Below are 17,531 nucleotides of genomic sequence, written 5' to 3' on the forward strand. Positions count from 1 at the left end.
GCCATTTCCCCCCTTTGCCCCACCCCTCCTAGTGAACACATAATTTGTATACACTTTCAGGGGCCTGTTTAAAGATGGCCGATGACAAGAATCGGTATTGAATGAAAAATCAGCGCTAATACAGCTGTAAAACTGTAAAAATAGTGATATGTAAATATTTATGTTATTGAAACTAAATGTAAATATTAGTCTGTAACTGTACTGTGATATGGCCGATGCGGAAGCGGCGGACAGAGAAATAAGGAATCAGCTCGATATAATTCAATCCATGATTGATGTTTCTGCTCAACGTTTAGAAGGGCTCCGTACACAATGTGCAACAACCGCAGAACTGACCCAGCAAGAAATCCGGACCCTGGAGGTAGGCCCCCCTAGCTCGCAACCCCATCGAACCCTTCATGTTTCAGGGCAAACTCATCAAACTCTTCTCTGACCAATTAATCAAGAAGTTGGCGCTTCGGAGCGGGGGCGCCGACCAGATCCCCTCGTTGATCCAATGGCTGCAAGTTGTGGGGCTCAGCGGCAACTCCATCCAAGGGCTGTGCCAGAAGATCTCCACCGTGGAGGAGCTCCAGGAGAAGTCCGAGCATGAGCTCAGGACCATCCTCAACGACCGTGGGGCGCGCCCCGAGGAGCTCAGTCGGCTGTGTCGCGCCCTCCACAACCTCAAACGCTACACAGGTGCTTCTTACATTTTTGTTTGGGTGGGAATTCCATTCATTTAATTTGTTGTAGATGCACTCAAACGGGGCGCCAAAGACAACTCGGACATGCACCTGTATTGGGACTCCTGGGACCGGCATCAGAACTTCAAAGTCGGGGGGCTGTCGCCGCGCACGAGCAGGACACGGGCCGCCAGGGCTTCGGTCCCGTCAGAGGAGAGTCTTTGCAACAATAATAATCGTGGAGGTGCGATCCCTCCTTCCTCCTCTGTGTCTAGCATCAATTCTCTGAATGCTGATCGGTGTGTGCTTGGGCCTCCCCTTACTCCCCCACCTCTAAAGGGGAAAGGTACGCATGACTCCGCATGGGACCCCCACTGTTTTTGGACCGTTGGTTTGACAGTTTCAATGTTTTTTAAACTAAATGTACCCGGTGGTAAAATAATTGCCACCCTACATATGTTTTTAATGCAACAAAATCAGTGTTTTCGGTTATTTGCTGACAATTTTTTTTATTTGAAACAAACTATTTTCTTGATGTTTTTTCGAACTCTAAACTATGCAGGTGTTTTAAAGATTTTCTCAATTAATGTCGTCTTTGGTAGTGATAAAGAAAACTACTAATTAAAAAATATGAGAAATAGGGTTTTTGTTTTGGTGAGAAAAATGTGTAAAAATATTTAAAGGTGTTTTTTTCCGAACACTACTCATCGAAATGTTGATTTTTATTTTTTTCTGTAATACTGGTCTGCAAAAAATTTCTTATTATTATGCATTACATTTTGATTACAGGTTGTTGAAAGTGTTAGACGTCGTTTAAATAAAAGATTCAATTAAAATTGTAGAGGTGACACATGATTCAGAACAAAAACACTAAAACTCCAGATGATGTTGGACAAAAAAAAGGCTTTTATGAAACAAATTTATGTTGTTACACGAATATCTGGGATTTGATTGTTCACAAAATTTATAAATAAAAAAAACGACTTTATGATCTAAATTATTTTGGCCTAATAGCGTCATACTTCTTGAAACGTTCAATGATTTTTTTTACCCATAAACGACTTAATTTTTTATGCTCGAAAATTTAGAATACAATGTATGTATGTGCGTACACGCAGGGTGGCTTTTAAAAACTATAAAAATAAGCAAAAATAATTTAACTTGAATTATTAGAATGTTTAGGAGTAAGTACTACATAGGTAAATTAGCGATAAGAATAACACCTAATTTTTTGAGATATAAGTATTTTAGAGAGTTTTGGTAATTAAAAAAGACATTAAAATCAACAGCAAATTTTAGAAAAATTTTGCCGGCAGCTGGAATGAGCGTCGTCGTTGCCGGCAGCGGAGGTGAATAGACATTTAATAACAAAAATTATGTTTACATAAACTTTTTTGTAATTGATTTTTTATGAAAATCGTTGGTTTTACTTAAAACTATAACTGTGAATTTAATGACTGCGATAATAATTTACAACAAATGTTATAATTCGTTCTAAAACACTAAAAATCATTAAAAAATGTATGTAGTTGCACGTTAACAATATTTTTTTGCTTCATATTTTCTGTTGAACTTTCAACCAACAAAATTGCTATAATTGACGATCTTTGGATTATTTCCTTTTGTATCGTCTCTCATTATGTGTAATATGTCTTGATGCCATCTTTCTTCACATTTATTGATACTACGGTAAGATTTTCGCTAAAGAAATCTAAGTGGGAATGATTTCCTGGTAGTTCACAGCTTTTTTATCTTTCTAGGAACTGAAATAGTTTTATAAGTACGTACAGTCACCATCAAAAATCTTGATATAAAGTAGGTCTGATCTTGTAAGATTATACAATCACCATAAACCTGATTATCCGTAGTTAGGACCATCTATTGTGCAGGTATTAAGACCCACGCACCCTTGCAATAAATTACTTTTCGAATACTGGCAAACTTTTCGAAGACGGCAAATAATTTTCCTAGTTCCTAATGTTTTTAAAATTCACAATCAGCATAAGTATCTGTTTACAAAGAAAAATAATGACTGTAAACACCGATTGCAAGTATCAGGTAACTAAATAAAATCATTGTTTATATAAAACACATTTATTTTGTGCGGACTCGAATTATTCCGTTCTGGACCCTATGACAAGGGTGGCAGTTCAAAATGTGCCTGAACAATTTACGACTGGGGTTTGTTTTTAATAGGATATCGGCTACATTTTAAACAATAGACCAATTTTATGATCACTGTATAATCTTAGGGAATCAGGGCGACTTCCGGCGAAATTTGCAAAATTATACATTAAAAAAATGTATACATTATAGCAAAAAACTGAAAGCAGATACAGATTCAGTACGTTTGAATCTTTGTGTTTAGAATAATTTTATTTAAAGGAGGATTTATTATTGCAGACCAGAGGAATTAAATAAACAACAACAGCAAGTGACAGAATGAATATTTACTCATTTGAAAAAGTTTAAAATTTGTGCTTATCATAGAAATATTAAATTTTCTTCAAATTGAACCAAAACAATGAGGAAAATTTAGAATAAAGCGATGACATTAAGTCGAACACGTTAAACATACAGTCATAGGATTTAGATTTATTTTTACCAGACGAAATAAAAAAATCTTGAAATTAGTTTAGTTTGAATTTTTGAATTGAATTTGCATTTGAATTTATTTGCAAAGTTCTAATTGAGAGATTAAAATTATGTTCGGTTTGTTACGTACAATATTTTTTAAATGAAACAAACACCAGAGTAGCATTTTATCAAAGTTGATTTAAGATGATCCTCTCATTTTATTAAATGAAATTAAAAATACATTATTACTAAACATTTTCAAAGTTTTTGTTATTTTATTACAGAATTCACTTTACTTTAAAAAGAGAAGGAAATTTTTGGTGTTCAAAAATTGGAAAATTCTATTTTCAACTTTTTTTTCTCTGGCTGAAATGAGTCGCTAACTCGCTCGGAATTAGTCGATTGTTTTTATTTCGACCTACTTGGTGACCTTTAGCTTCAACATAATCTCGCAGTGATTTCTGACTTAAAATCAATCTAAATTCAAACGAATTTTTTCTTTGATGGTGGAAACACTTAGGGACATCTGAAGGTATTTTTAAAAATTCGTAGAATCTATGCGAATTGTGTTCGGCTCTCAAGATCTTTTTAAAAAAAAAATAATTGTTTTTTTTTAACAAAGAACGATCGTTAGGGCATTTGGTGTGAGATATATTGGAAAGTGTCCGCCTGAAATTTGGTGGTTTAGAGATGTTTGAAATGTGTGGAATCGCCCCGAAGTTGTTATATGTGCACGATTTGTAGGAATGAAATTCCCGACAACGCCGCCGGCCCGCCGCAAGCACCTGACCGGAATTCAAAATCCAGTATTGTTGTCTGAATCGTTCCCCTTAACCAAAAGCAAATCGCATGAGTCACAATTGGCAAAGGGCGATAACGGTGAACTACCCAGCGGTGAAAAGGGTTCTGGGAAGCGGTCAAGGTTACCGACTGAGCCAGGACCTGACACTGATTACACAAGTCCGATCCTGACCAGTCCCATCAAGTCACCCCCATATAATAACACCGGAACCGATAGTGACGACAATAGTTACAAATGTGAGTGTCAACAATTGCCACGTTGCGGTACGGTTTCTAATTTAATATTGACGACGTTTTGTAGCAGCGCCGAGTCTCCAAGTGCCCAAATCACCGAGGACACCGACGCCGGTGGGGCGCAGCATGGCACATCAGATTAATCATAGGTTTACGAAAACGTTTAAGATGATTGCGACGTGTGGATATTGCCAGAAACCGATCTATTTCGGAGCGGGATTAAAGTGTAAAGAGTGCAAGTATACTTGCCATAGGGAGTGCGAGGATAGGGTCACACCCTCTTGCGGATTGCCACCGGAATTACTCGACGAATTTAAGAAGAAATTGTCGTGTGAAGTACAGGTTTTTCCCTCGCCTAATCCGAGCAGGGCTAGCAATACGAAAAATATTATCAATTCGCTCAGGATGAGGAAGAGGTCGCATCCGCAGCCTTCGATCAACATTGCGCCGTTTCCGGTACGTTTTTTCTTATTTATGGTACAGTATTTGGTATTTTTATGCGGTTTTCAACTGTCTGGGAGCAATTTATTTATAAGATAGAAAAAAATTGCTTCAGGTGATCAGTGGAGAGGCGAAGGGCTGAAGCATAATGAAAATAAAAATAAAATAAATAAAAGATGGAAGCTTAATGCTGTTTTGTTTTGTTTAATTAATAATTATTTTTCTGGCTTGACAACATGCTAAAAAGCTTAAAAAATGCTATTTGTGACCTATTTTAGTTTTTATTGTTTTAAGTATTCGAAAAAGGCAAAGATTATATTATTTTTAATTCATTTAAAATATTTTTGCAATTTTTTTGAAAACAAAATCGCTCGTTAAAAGCAAAACTTACAATACTTTCCAAGTTTTTTTACATCACATTAACGAAACTAAATATTATTGATAATAATAATCATTAAAATTATATTTCAAATGTTAGATTGTTATATCATATGTGTAAATAATATGATTTTTTGAAACCTTCTGTGCTCAAAAACCTGTTCTAGCGTTTGAAAAAGACAAAAGTAATACTATTTTCCATTCAACTGGGGTGATTTTTGATGAATTTTTTGATTATAAACGTTCTAAATCGCAAAAATAGTAAAATGATATTATTTTATGTTCAATTTATTGATTTTTCAGTTCGGTTTAGCAAAATTTCGCAAAAACTGCGTGTTTGTATCAGTAAAAATTATAGATAATAATCATTAAATTAAATTTTAAATGATAGATTTTTATATCAAGAAATCTAAAAAATGCTTAAATAATATCATTTTCGTCCATTTTTTTGATTTTATTAATTTCGTTTTTGGACAAAACCTGTTCTAGCGTCCGAAAAAGGCAAAAATGATAAAATTTTCGACCCAATTCGGATGATTTTTGAAGGGTAATTTTTGATTAAAAACGCTCTATTATAGTAAAATATTATTTTTGATCGAATTTATTGATTTTTCAGACCGGTTTAGCAAAAAAAAAACTGCGTTGTTTTTTTCAACACTCGTAAAATGCACAAATTGGCGTCATTTTTTGCTTAACTTTGAAAGTTTTCGATTAATTTGTTATAAAATTTGACCGAACAATTGCGTTTCTAACTGAAAATATGCAGAAGCACCCAAAAAAGCGAAATAATGTACGTTTCAATCTAATTTAGTGATTTTTGACTGATTTTTTAGATTACTTGCGAAATAATTGGGATTCTCATTCTTTAATTGAGTTATTAAATTATGCTTTAATGATATTCATTAGGAAATAGACAAAATTATCTCACTTGAATATAGACAATAATAATAAATAGTAATAATAATAAAAGTTAATTTAGTGCTAGAAAGATCTTATTCACACGTCAACAGAATACATGAAATACATAATTAGTATGTAATAATAATAATCAGAGAAATCTAATCACTTGTTAAGGAAAGCCCTTGACAACTGAAAATATTCATCTTTACTGCACAAAGGTTTCGTTAGAAGAATTTTTTAACAACTTTTTCTAATGTAATTGTATTCAAAAATAAAAATAAAATGCACTAACCTGGCATCTTTTGCTACAGTTTGTAGCAAGTTCATCGCATTATCTTCTTAAGAGAACCTATTGAAATAAAAAACAATGAAATTAGAACATTGTGCTTTAAGTTAGTTAAAAATATTACAGATTTAAAGTGAAAGAAAGGAAAGTATTGTAAACTGACTAACCCTTTAATTCGGATTGTTTCCACTTTTTCTCGTAAAAACCTGATTTCAATTATGAGGCGTGCGCTCGCGTCAAGAACAACTAACAAACTGAATAAAATTAAACGGCAGAACAATAATTGTGGAAGAAAATGAATAAAAAGTCACCATCAAAAAATATAATCTGTCAGATAACAAATTGTTAAAAGGTGTGAAACAAAGAGGCTTGGCCGATTCATTGATAGAAAAATATAGAGGGAGATGTATTTTTAAGGTGTAGTCGCTGAAACAATTAATGTCAGACAAAACAATTTAGCGAAATCTTTATGTATTCATAATTATTAGATTAATAAAAGGCATGTTTTCTTTTGTAAATGTATCAAATTTTGGACAAGAGGGCAGCATAAAAACACGTGTTACAACCTTTCGCTATTTTTTCATATACTACGAGTATTTTGTTTAATTGTTTTTACTATGTTTAAATTAAATTGCAGCCTCCCGACTCAAGCTCGAACACATCAAGTTGCAATAGCTCAACTCCTTCCAGTCCCGCCGTTACAAGTATACCAACGCCTCACGCTAGTCACAAACAATTTCATTTCCCTGGTAATCAACAAATCCATCAATTTATGAATTTCGGAATCAATTAATTACAGATTTAGATCCGAATGAATCGTACGAAATGCCAATTGAAACCGACCCTTTAAACACCCTCCATCACGATCAACAATCACGTGATAGCGATCGTACGGCATCTGTTTCGGGCAGTACCGATTCTGATAAAACACCAGTCAGAGTAGATTCGCAAGAGAGCCAAGTTTCGGATACTGAAACCATCACGGACGGTCATAGATGGCCGAGACAGAACAGCGTAAGTTTTTGTGTGTGGTGTGTGTACCAATATACAGGCTGCCCAACGATCCGAAAAAGATCCATAACTTGTTTATTATTAAAGATATTGACTTTTTTTCGATTATAACTGTGTTGTATAAAGTTATGTTTTTTCAAATGGATGATTTTAATCTTAACTTGTATTGGTCGATTCTGCTTAGCTTTTGAGATAATTTGATTTTTTTTTGACTTAAACACATTTTATTTAAAAAATTATTACACAAAAACGGAAAATCGTAGAACAGTAGGACTTCACCATTTTAAAGGGAAAAGTTCAAATTGTTTAGAGTACAATTAGAAACAGAAAATTTAAGAAGTTTGTTGAAAGTTGAATAACTTGAAAAACTTAAATGGAACATTCTATTTTTTGTTCTTGCTTCTCAAAGATTATTAAATTGTCTATCAAAAAATTAGGTTTCAAATGTCTAGTAAAGTTAATAACTAAAAGATATTGCACTTTAGAAGTTAATTTCAACAACAATGCACACTATTTATGACCATTGTTGTTACCATAGTAAACCATATCATAACCATAGCAACTCCACCACAGATATTTGTTGGAGTTTATACGGGAATTTAAAAAATTCGCCATTAATTAGAATGTTTGTTAAGGGTAACATTAAAGTTATTATTAACAGAAAATTTCACTTTCTGACCACTCAAACAGTAGTTAATATATTTTTTTAATGTTAGATATCTTTTGAGTAATCACTAAAAGACACTTAACTGTTAAAGTTTTTAGAGAGACAATGTAAAGTTCTTTTAGGTGTAAAAATAAAAAATTGGGTGTTTTATTTAAAATTAATAAGTTATTTAACTTGCAACAACCTCTTCATTTTTATCTTTTTGATTGTAGTAAGCAAATAAAATAATATATTTTTGAAGTAAGAACTTTTTTCTTTAAAGTGGTGAAAGTTCTACTTTTTTCAGATTCTTAGTTTTTATGTAATGATTTTTTTAAATAGTGTTTTTGTCAAAAAAATCAAGTTATTTTAAAAACAAAGCAAAATCGACTAATAATAATTTAGCTTAAAAACATCTATGTTAAAAGCTATGTCCAAAAATACAAAAAATATAGGTTGTTTCATTTAAAAAAAAAACATAAGTTGTGTTGTAGCTATTTTTGGAACACTCTGTATACTTGAAATTAATTGTAAGTGTGTCAGGGCGTTAGTATGTATAGCTTTCGTAAAAAAAAGATTAATTTTCTAACATTTAAAGTTCAATAATGGACTTCTTTACATCGCTGGGACACTCTGTATATTTAAAGTTTGGGATATGAAACGACGTACAAATAAAACAATGTCGACAAAGAGCACAGTTGTTTCATTATCGTATAAGTTTTCAGAGCATGAATTTGAAAAAATGTAAATGGTTAACAAAGAGCAAACAAAAAATACATTAAGGTTAAACACGTTTTAATGTGTTTCTAAGCTGGCAGATGGCGCGGAATTTATTTTTCTATTATCTTGTTAACCATTCACTGTTTCGGAAAGAAAAAATGTTTTGAACATAGAATCTTAATTAAATTAGCGCCAACGTAACACTTTTTTATTTTTTGACTTTTTTTAAATGTTAAAAAAATTATATTAAAAAAAACAAGGTAGGACGACAAATCTCCATTGTTTGCTGATTTCAAATGTGTTAGCTGTTTCAAAACTATAGAAAAAACGTCACATTTTTTCTCGAAATTTGTTGTTATACCGTTGTTATAAATTATCTAAACACCAAACAGATCTAGTTATTAATAACTATTTTTCAATTGTATCAATCTTATTTCAAAAAATAATTCCGTAAAATGCGACGATGGCGTTTTTATAGTTTTGAATTAGCTAATATTTTTGTTTACGAATTTTGTCTTTTGTTCGTCTAAATCTGAGGAAGGCACTGACTGGAAACAGCTGTGTACGTATTAGGCACCAGAAAAACTCAGCTTCAAGTAACCAACAAAAAAATTATGGTTTTGTTATTTGGACAGAGACGCATTTGTCTTTATTTTACGTTTTGGGATTTTTACATTAAATTTTGTATATTAGATGAAAATTATGGATTCTAAAGCCTGATGATATCTGAAAGTCATTTACTAATGATTGGTTTTGTCTCTCTTTTACACATTTTTAGTTTAGGTACATAACAAATAAACTATTATTATTAACGAGCTATTTTTTCTGTATCTCAAAAAGTAATAATCTCACGTAGAAATCTGCGATTGCTAAAAAGGATTATTATTTTGTCTATGCATGTGAATTATGTATTATCAAACAATTGAAAATATTAATTGTATTAATAAAGTTAACTATGAAAACTTTAATTAATCAAAAAGAAAGAAAGAAAATCATGTACGAGTAAATTACATAGTGAAAAACGCAAAACTCAATTCGATGTCATTATACTTCGAGTCGTTTCTGTTTGTTTCGCCCACTTGTTCAATGTCTTTCATTTATTTTTGTTAAGCTTTTACTTAAAATGGGAAGCAGGTTTCGCTTACAATTTCAACATATTCCGAGAGAATCTTCGAGATCCGAATATTTTGTTTATTTTAAACGATACATATTTGAGATGAAATGCATCTAATATGTAGTTCAAATAAGTTTTTTCGATATCTGCTGTAACACTCACCAAATTGTAGTATCAAGCGTTGACTCACCCTTAGTTTGCATTTAATTTTTCTATCACAAACATTTCGCTGGCCAAAAAATAGTAAGTAAACACAAAATCAAGTAATGGCAAGTAATTAGTGAATTGGTTGGATTTAAATTAATTTAAATATTCCAAGCGCCTTCATTTTTATTCTGCTAAACTATTTTTTTGTGTTTAGAAAACCCTGCGATTTTGTATCTCGTTTCATCTCCTGAGTTACAGTCCTCCGTAGTTGTGTATGATGAAAATGCGAATGTGGTCTTGCAGATGTCTATGCGCGAGTGGGATATTCCATACGAAGAGCTGAAAATGGGGGAGGTGATCGGGACAGGTCGGTTTGGTACTGTATACAGAGGGTATTGGCATGGAGACGTTGCCGTGAAAGTACTCAACATGAGTTATCTCAGCGACGAAAAGACTTTAGAGCAGTTCAAAAACGAAGTTTCGACGTTTCGTAAAACGCGTCACGAGAACGTGATTTTGTTTATGGGGGCGTGTATGCAGCCACCAAAGCTGGCAATTGTGACGAGTCTGAGCAAAGGCATGACTTTGTACACACACATACATTTGAGGAAAGATAAGTTCAATATGAACAAAACGACAATCGTCGCTCAACAGATCTCGCAAGGAATGGGTTATTTACATGCGCGAGGCATCGTTCATAAGGATCTTAAAAGCAAAAACATTTTTCTAGAGAATGGGAAAGTCGTGATCACCGATTTTGGGTTGTTTAGTGTTACGAAATTGTGTTTTGGAAATCGGTAATCAATTATTTTGGTGTTAATTATAACTACTAAACTGTTTTTTTTTCGTAGACAAAATGATGGTTTATCTATACCTCCAGGTTGGCTGTGTTATTTATCACCGGAAATTATTAAAAAATTGCACGCTCATCAGTTACATGCCGAGGAATTGCCGTTTAGTAAAGCATCGGATGTTTATGCTTTTGGGTAAACAATCAAATAATAATAATTAGTGGTTTAATTTAATTGTAATTATTTCTAGTACTGTTTGGTACGAATTATTGTGTAGCGAGTGGCCGTTTAAGTCACAACCGCCTGAGGCAATTATTTGGCAAGTGGGTAAAGGTATGAAGCAGCCTTTAGCCAATCTTCAAGCTTCACGCGATGTCAAGGTAAGGACGCGTTTAATTCGTTTAATATGTTCTTGTATAATACTTAAAATTTCAATAGAAAGTCGTGAATGTTGTGATTCTAACCAAAAAACGTGCTAAATCGCTGAAAAGAGAAGAAACAATACACTTTTAGATAATTTTCTGATTACACTTGTTTCTGAATGAAAAACGTGATGACATGCCAAAAAGAAAAAAATTACGTGTAGTAATTACGTCAAATACTCGTCAGAGCTTCTAACTCAACATGTGTTTCAAAGTTTGAAAAAGGCAACAATTTTACTATTTTCAAACAAGTGTGGTGATTTGTTTAGGTATTTTTGGCATAATTTTGCTAAGTAACTGCCGTTCTGAGTGAGAAATGTACGAAATCTCAAAAAATTGCACTTTATTTCTGCAATTTTTTGGTTTGTTTGATGAAATATGGTCGAGTAATTTTGGTTTTTGGTTGATAAAAAGGGTAAAACGCTAGATAAATGCTAAATTATACCAGGTGTCACAAAGATAAAAACTGTAATTTTTGCTTTTTAACTTGATTATGCTTTTATACTGTTATCTCTGACGACGATTTCAAAAGAACCTCACCCTCAAACCCTTGTACCTAATTATTAATAATCTGTCTTTACGGTCAATTTTGTTAACAGAAACTCGGAAATAATAGTGTTTTTAGCCGAAAAACATGTTAAATGGGCCGAAGGAGAAAATAATAACATTGACTTAATTTGGTAATTTTTTAGACAGGTTATCAAACGTTCGCAAAAAAAATGCTTAAATGCTTGAAAAGAGCAAAAATAGCAATATTTGTTACATAACTTCTTAATTTTTCCATTTGTTCTTAACGTAATGTCTGTTTTTAACTCAACAATGCACAGTCGAACAAAGTGAAAATGACGCCTCAATAAAGCAGGCCCTGTCAGGTTAAATGAAAACGTATTTTTTTTAATAATAAAATTAATAATCATGGAAAGTCAGCAATTTTTTATGTTTATCTTTTTTTATCATTGTTTAAAAATTGACAAATTTAAGATTGACAAATCTAACAAACTGATTCAAATCTAATTTGTTTTGATGTCAGACCTTAAAAAGTTTGGGTTCTTACTAACTACATAATTATAAATGAGTCGGAACTATTTAATAACAATTAATTCTGAAAATATGTAAGTTATTAATTTTTATAAATCATTTAAAATATAATTGTTTCACATAAAATCAAGTTTAAATAAAAGAAAGCCTAGATCGTGTTACTTAATTTAATTTTGGAAAACAGTTTATCAATAAAATACATTAACAATACCGATATAATACCTAATTGATTTTTATTAAATTGTTTACTATTTAAAAACTAAGCATTTTCAGATAATTTATAAGTATAATTATAAAATAAATTTTCTAGAGCATAGCTAAAAAATTTCACGTTTTTTTCCTGGTTATGTTAAATAAATAATTTTGGATCGTTTTTAATGATAATTACAAGGTGGCTTACAGAACGTGTTAATCGCAACTAAATTTTAATTCGCGATTAACTTGACGTTTTTCAGTGCAAAATGAAAATGGCGATTTGATTCCTATTAGTTTAATACTGAAGTAAATGTTAATTTTGCTTTCTGCTTAATGAATTAATCCAGTGGTTTAAGTCATTTGTTATTTTACATAAAATTAAGTTTAAAATAGAGAAAGGCTATTTCTTACAATAATTATATATTAATTAATTTTATTTAAAAAAATATTAAGTTAATGATCGTTTTCTGAATGCGTTATTTTCTTTAAAAAATGGTTTGTTAAGTTTTTCATTACAAAACTCAACATTTTTAATTAATTAACTTGACGTTTATCAATGCAAAATAAGTGGCAACTCAAATTTTTATTTCGTTTTCTGTAAACCTAAAGAAATTTAACTTGAAATTACGTCAAGTTTGCAATTACACAGCAAGCGCCAAGCTATTGAGGTGTCATTTTCACTTATTTAGACTGTACTTAAACGTTCGTAAAAGGCAACAATTGTTACACTATTTTCGACAAAATGTTTGATTTTTTAGCAGAGTTGATTGAATAATGTGCTAAAACGTTCAATCCGGCGACTTATTCTATTAGGTCAGTGCCTGAAAAACTTCTTAAAATACATTTGTTCTCAGAATGCTTCATAAGAGGGAAAATTTTGTGATTAAATTCCTTATTTTTGACAAAGTCCGTCAAAATATATTATTGTATTTTGGCTGAAAACAGTGTTAAAACGCATAAAAAAGAACAAAAATGGTCTAAAATAATTTTGTGACTACAAAACATGCTAAAACTATATTTATTTTGGGGCTCAATTTGGCGAAACTTTGAGCAAAAATTAAGTTTTTATCTAAACTTGTTGTTACAACGCTCGAAAAATGTAAAAATTTGATCATTTTCTGGCTTATTTTTTAAACTTTGACAACAGCGAACACCTAACGTAATTTATCTCTTTAAAAATTTAGGCAGTATTTCAATTATGAAGGCGAACACTTAACGTAATTATTTTTCTCGTAAAAAAAGACTAGGTGATTCTGTAATTATGCTTCTAACACACAAATGAAATTATGTTCAGATATTTGATAACAAAAAAACTAGCGCCATTCTTTACGCGAAAATATCTTGATTTTTTTTAATTGTGTGATCGTTTAAGGCCCGAATTTTTTGCGAAATTTATTCAATTGATTTTTAGATCCATATAAATTTGAAACGTGCTTTAAATGTACCATTTGTGAAGTTAAATTGGCAACATTGAATAAATGTAAAGTGACTGTAAATCCTCTGAATAATTAATGTTGCCACGAATATTGATTATTATGCTCCTGAAATAAACTGTTAATATTGCCAGTCTCTAGTAACATATGTTTTTCTTAAAAAAATGAGTTTAAGTTTTAAATACGTTGAGATATTTCTTTCTTGAAGGACATTTTGATGCTGTGTTGGTCGTACCGTGAAGAGGATCGTCCCGACTTTATCCGCCTTGTGAACATTTTGGACAAGTTACCGAAGAAGCGTCTGGCTCGAAGTCCCTCTCACCCGATTCATTTGTCGCGTTCGGCCGAATCGGTCTTCTAAAATTGAGCAAAAGAAACCCCTGGATGTTGTGTGTTACTTTTTGTAATTTTTGCCTTGTCGGTTGTTGGGGTCCGCCCGATAGCCAATCACTTGTACAAAAAAAAAAAAAGAATTGTGCGTGCAATGATCTTAAGGATTGTGCTTATGATGTTGTATATTTTTAAAGTTCGACGAAATGAAGCGCTTTCTGTTGACCGCAGAATCGCCTACAACGGCTTTGTGATTGTGGCCGATTCTGGTTTCGTTTTTCCCAGTATTGCATTTTACTGTGATCTTTAATAATGGATTCGCAATTGTTTAGTATTATTTACGAAGTTGCCGATCGATTGGACCATTTTCAATTCTCTTAATGTTGAACAAAATGAACAAATGTTATTTGTTAGAGTAGTGCCTGTTTTAATTACGTTCAGGTGACTTCTTGACTCGTCTCTCCTTTCTCCCCTCGTCTGTATTTTGGCGTGCAGTTAACTAATATTTTTCAAAGCGATGTAAATTTGTACATTACGACTGAGTGGTGATTTAACTGCACTTTCGACTGTCTATTAAATTATTTTTGCCAACCATTTGTATATAGGAAAGTCTATGTAAATAATGAGATTTTAGTCGTTTTTTCGACGACTCTGTATATATGTTAAATGCATTCCCACGATGTTTCTGTCACTCTAGTCAATTTACAATATTTTGTACAAAGTCGCGGCATTAAACGTCCACTTTAAGGCCCCGATTTTGCCCCCATACTTATACATTCTGATCTGCAGTCAATGTACATTATTAAGGGATTAGGGTAAATAAACTATTATACAACATTCTCAACTCTTTTATTCACCTCATCACAACACAAGGTAAAAAAGCCGCGCCGCGCCGCCGCCGTGGAAACAATCACTAGTGTCTCAACAGCCCCATGTTATTGGCGATATGTTTGCACTTGGTTGAGATCTCTTCATGCACTAAACTAAAGCACATGGCGACGACGACTAGTCCAAGGAACAGGTATAAACAACACGCTAGGAGCTGCAGTTGCGAATGGGCGTCGCCACTTTGCGGCAATTTGTCGCCGATGCCGATCGTGGAAAGGGCGATGAAGCAGAAGTAAGTGGCGTCGAGGAAATTCCAGCCGCTGGTGGAGGCGAAAGCGGCCGCTCCGACGCACACGTACGAAAAAAATATGACCAAAACGAGGCTGGCAGGCACTGATGGTGACGGTTGAGCCGGGGGCGGCGACTCGGAGCGGCTCGGACGCCAGATGAGCGGCACGCGCGACGGCGTGTCGTGGCTGCACGTCCTGGAAAATACCAATTTCACATTTCAAAATTTTAAACGTGCTTGTGCAACAAACAATGAATGAATTTTTTGTCAAATAGTGTTAAAAAAAGAAGCTGTGAGAAAAGAGACTAAGGTCGATTTGTATAAAAACTTAATCATCTTTAATCCTGATTTAAACCCCTTACAATTCTTGTAACAATCGGCTCGACGGGTTTAAACCAGGATTAAAGAAGATTAATTTTTTATACAACTCGACCTAAAACTGCTTCCTTTTAAATAAAAAAATATACTGGATGGCCCAGCTCAGCTCCCGTTTTCTGTAGCTCATTTATTAGTGAAGATGGAGTTTTGATATTTTGTAAACGTTATCTATACTCTAGGACGTATTTCAGGAAAATATTTTTGATTATACAGAGTGTCCAAAAAAAGTGACGTCAAATATTTTTTTAATGGCATGCTATTATTTTTTTGTGCTCATTAGGATACCTTTCTAACTTTTTACATGTCTTTAGAGTTTTTTTCAAATCGGTTCAGGGATTACTTTAAGAGAAATAAAAACCAAAAAAATCGGTTTTACACTTTTTTAGTTTTGAAAATTAATAAAAAATAGAAGCAACGTATTTTTGATGATACTTATTACTACAGTCCGGGACATTTCTATTTGGACATAAAAAATTTGAATTTTCTGACATTTATACGTATATTCAGCGTCTATGTGAACAAAAAATGTTCTCTCTCTCATTCTATGGTCCTTTAGCTTTAATAACAGGGACATTTTTTAAATTGGTAGCATTAGAAAATGACAGTAAACAGCTGACTGATGTAAACAATAACACAATAACAAAGGAAATGTTATAATTTTAATCTATATAACCAGTGGCTGCTTTAAAAGTGTGTACTAACGGGATAATAAAATATTTACGCAAGTATTTTTGAAGGTAGAAACATTACTTGTCATATAACAATTATAGATTATATGATGAGACGGGAATGGCACAACACAGAATTGCAGTCAGTGATTGTGCTGGAGAAAGCTGCTGCGACGTACTGACAGTACTGACTGTCGCTGGTTGTATGATTTGCGCAATTTGTGATATATTTTGTGTGAAAAACTGGAAAACAAAGTGCATACCTGCATAACCTCACTTATCGCAGTTTTGCACATTTTGATGATGGGAATTGCGGTTCAAGTAATTATGAGTTATAGATGGAGCTCACTGTTTACTTCAAAGTAAGTTCACGACATTTATTAATTAATTATTAAAAAAATCACAGATAGTGTTTATAATTTGCAGCTGAAGCCTTTTGGGTCCACTTTTTTCGTTGTTATTTCCTGGTAGCGACTCTTGTTTCAAGCAGAATGGGTGTACAGTTAAAAATAATCCCATAAAATTGTTAATATAACTCCGTTGCACTGGCATGGGGTATTTGAAAACTTACGTTTAACAAATACGTCACAAAGTCTCAGCCATCGTCGAAAAACATAATAAGGGCTTTATAACAACAAGCGCTTTCTGATTTTACTGTGGACGTGTGGAAGAATAGTGTGAAATATTGCGAAAAACCAACTTTTACTCTTGTTTACATTTTTGTACGTCTCTATCTGGGAGTAGTCGTCTTTTATAAAAAATATAGCCTACTAATAAAGGAAATTAAAGTGTTTTTATTTCTGTGTTGCCCCCAATTCCACTTTGCCCTTGCCTGATAATCAAGACACTGATAATGAAATTGGTGTAAGTGCATCGAATACAAACGTGTTGAATAGATGAATAAAAGAGAGACAACTGCTTTTTTCAAAAAGGCCATTTCAAATTTATTCAAAAAGCACAGCCCCATTGAAAAGGGTCCATTCACGATGAAGTTTGGCTTCCTGCATGACATAGGTCTCGGGCACCAATCTCACTGTAAATGGTCTAAATTGGTCTTGCATCTCTAAGACATGGACTCACTGAGAGCGACTTCTGCAGTAGGCTTGAGACCTGCCTGCCTGTCTCGCAACAATCTCTGCATTATGATTCCAAATCATTTTATAAAATGCTGTCAATTACAACTCATGATATGAGGCATGAGGCCGTCTCAGTGTATGTCTTGTGGTGTACATTGAAACT

General features: G+C 33.0%; 2 protein-coding genes and 1 long non-coding RNA gene across 9 annotated transcripts in view; 2 read left to right on the forward strand and 1 right to left on the reverse strand.

The window, feature by feature from the left end:
• The first annotated feature begins 63 nt into the window (after positions 1-63).
• ksr (kinase suppressor of ras) lies at positions 64-14,968 on the forward strand. Of its 4 annotated transcripts, none has more exons than XM_001812705.4 (11): positions 64-361; positions 408-681; positions 736-1,011; positions 3,987-4,280; positions 4,345-4,733; positions 6,920-7,031; positions 7,082-7,296; positions 10,224-10,717; positions 10,772-10,906; positions 10,962-11,091; positions 14,008-14,968. In XM_001812705.4, exons 1-11 carry the CDS (start codon positions 209-211, stop codon positions 14,158-14,160), a joined length of 2,625 nt encoding a protein of 874 aa, XP_001812757.1. In that variant the 5' UTR covers positions 64-208; the 3' UTR covers positions 14,161-14,968. The 4 variants fall into 4 exon arrangements, with proteins under 4 accessions (XP_001812757.1, XP_015837863.1, XP_008196531.1 ...); XM_015982377.2 differs by having other exon boundaries at positions 7,088-7,296; XM_008198309.3 differs by having other exon boundaries at positions 4,348-4,733.
• The window catches only part of LOC103313893 (TWiK family of potassium channels protein 7), a 169,232-nt gene continuing 166,657 nt past the window's right edge, over positions 14,957-17,531 (reverse strand). For all 4 annotated transcript variants that reach the window (XM_015982380.2, XM_015982379.2, XM_008198354.3 and 1 more), the window contains one exon: positions 14,957-15,442. In XM_015982380.2, the coding sequence (XP_015837866.1) occupies positions 15,113-15,442 (330 nt within the window). In that variant the 3' untranslated portion in view covers positions 14,957-15,112. The remainder of the gene's footprint in view (positions 15,443-17,531) is intronic.
• Positions 16,070-17,085, forward strand: LOC107398690 (uncharacterized). Its single transcript, XR_001575486.2, has 2 exons — positions 16,070-16,654; positions 16,719-17,085. It is a non-coding gene; the product is annotated as an uncharacterized LOC107398690 (long non-coding RNA).

Source organism: Tribolium castaneum, chromosome 6 (assembly GCF_031307605.1).
Source record: "Tribolium castaneum strain GA2 chromosome 6, icTriCast1.1, whole genome shotgun sequence".
In the NCBI taxonomy this organism is placed as follows: Eukaryota; Metazoa; Arthropoda; class Insecta; order Coleoptera; family Tenebrionidae; genus Tribolium; species Tribolium castaneum.

Coding starts and splice junctions, on each gene's coding strand:
- ksr (XM_001812705.4), top strand. CDS start 209: ATGGCCGATGCGGAAGCGGCGGACAGAGAAATAAGGAATCAGCTCGAT. Junction 1,012..3,986: donor CCCACCTCTAAAGGGGAAAG/GTACGCATGACT, acceptor CACGATTTGTAG/GAATGAAATTCCCGACAACG. Junction 11,092..14,007: donor AAGCTTCACGCGATGTCAAG/GTAAGGACGCGT, acceptor TCTTTCTTGAAG/GACATTTTGATGCTGTGTTG.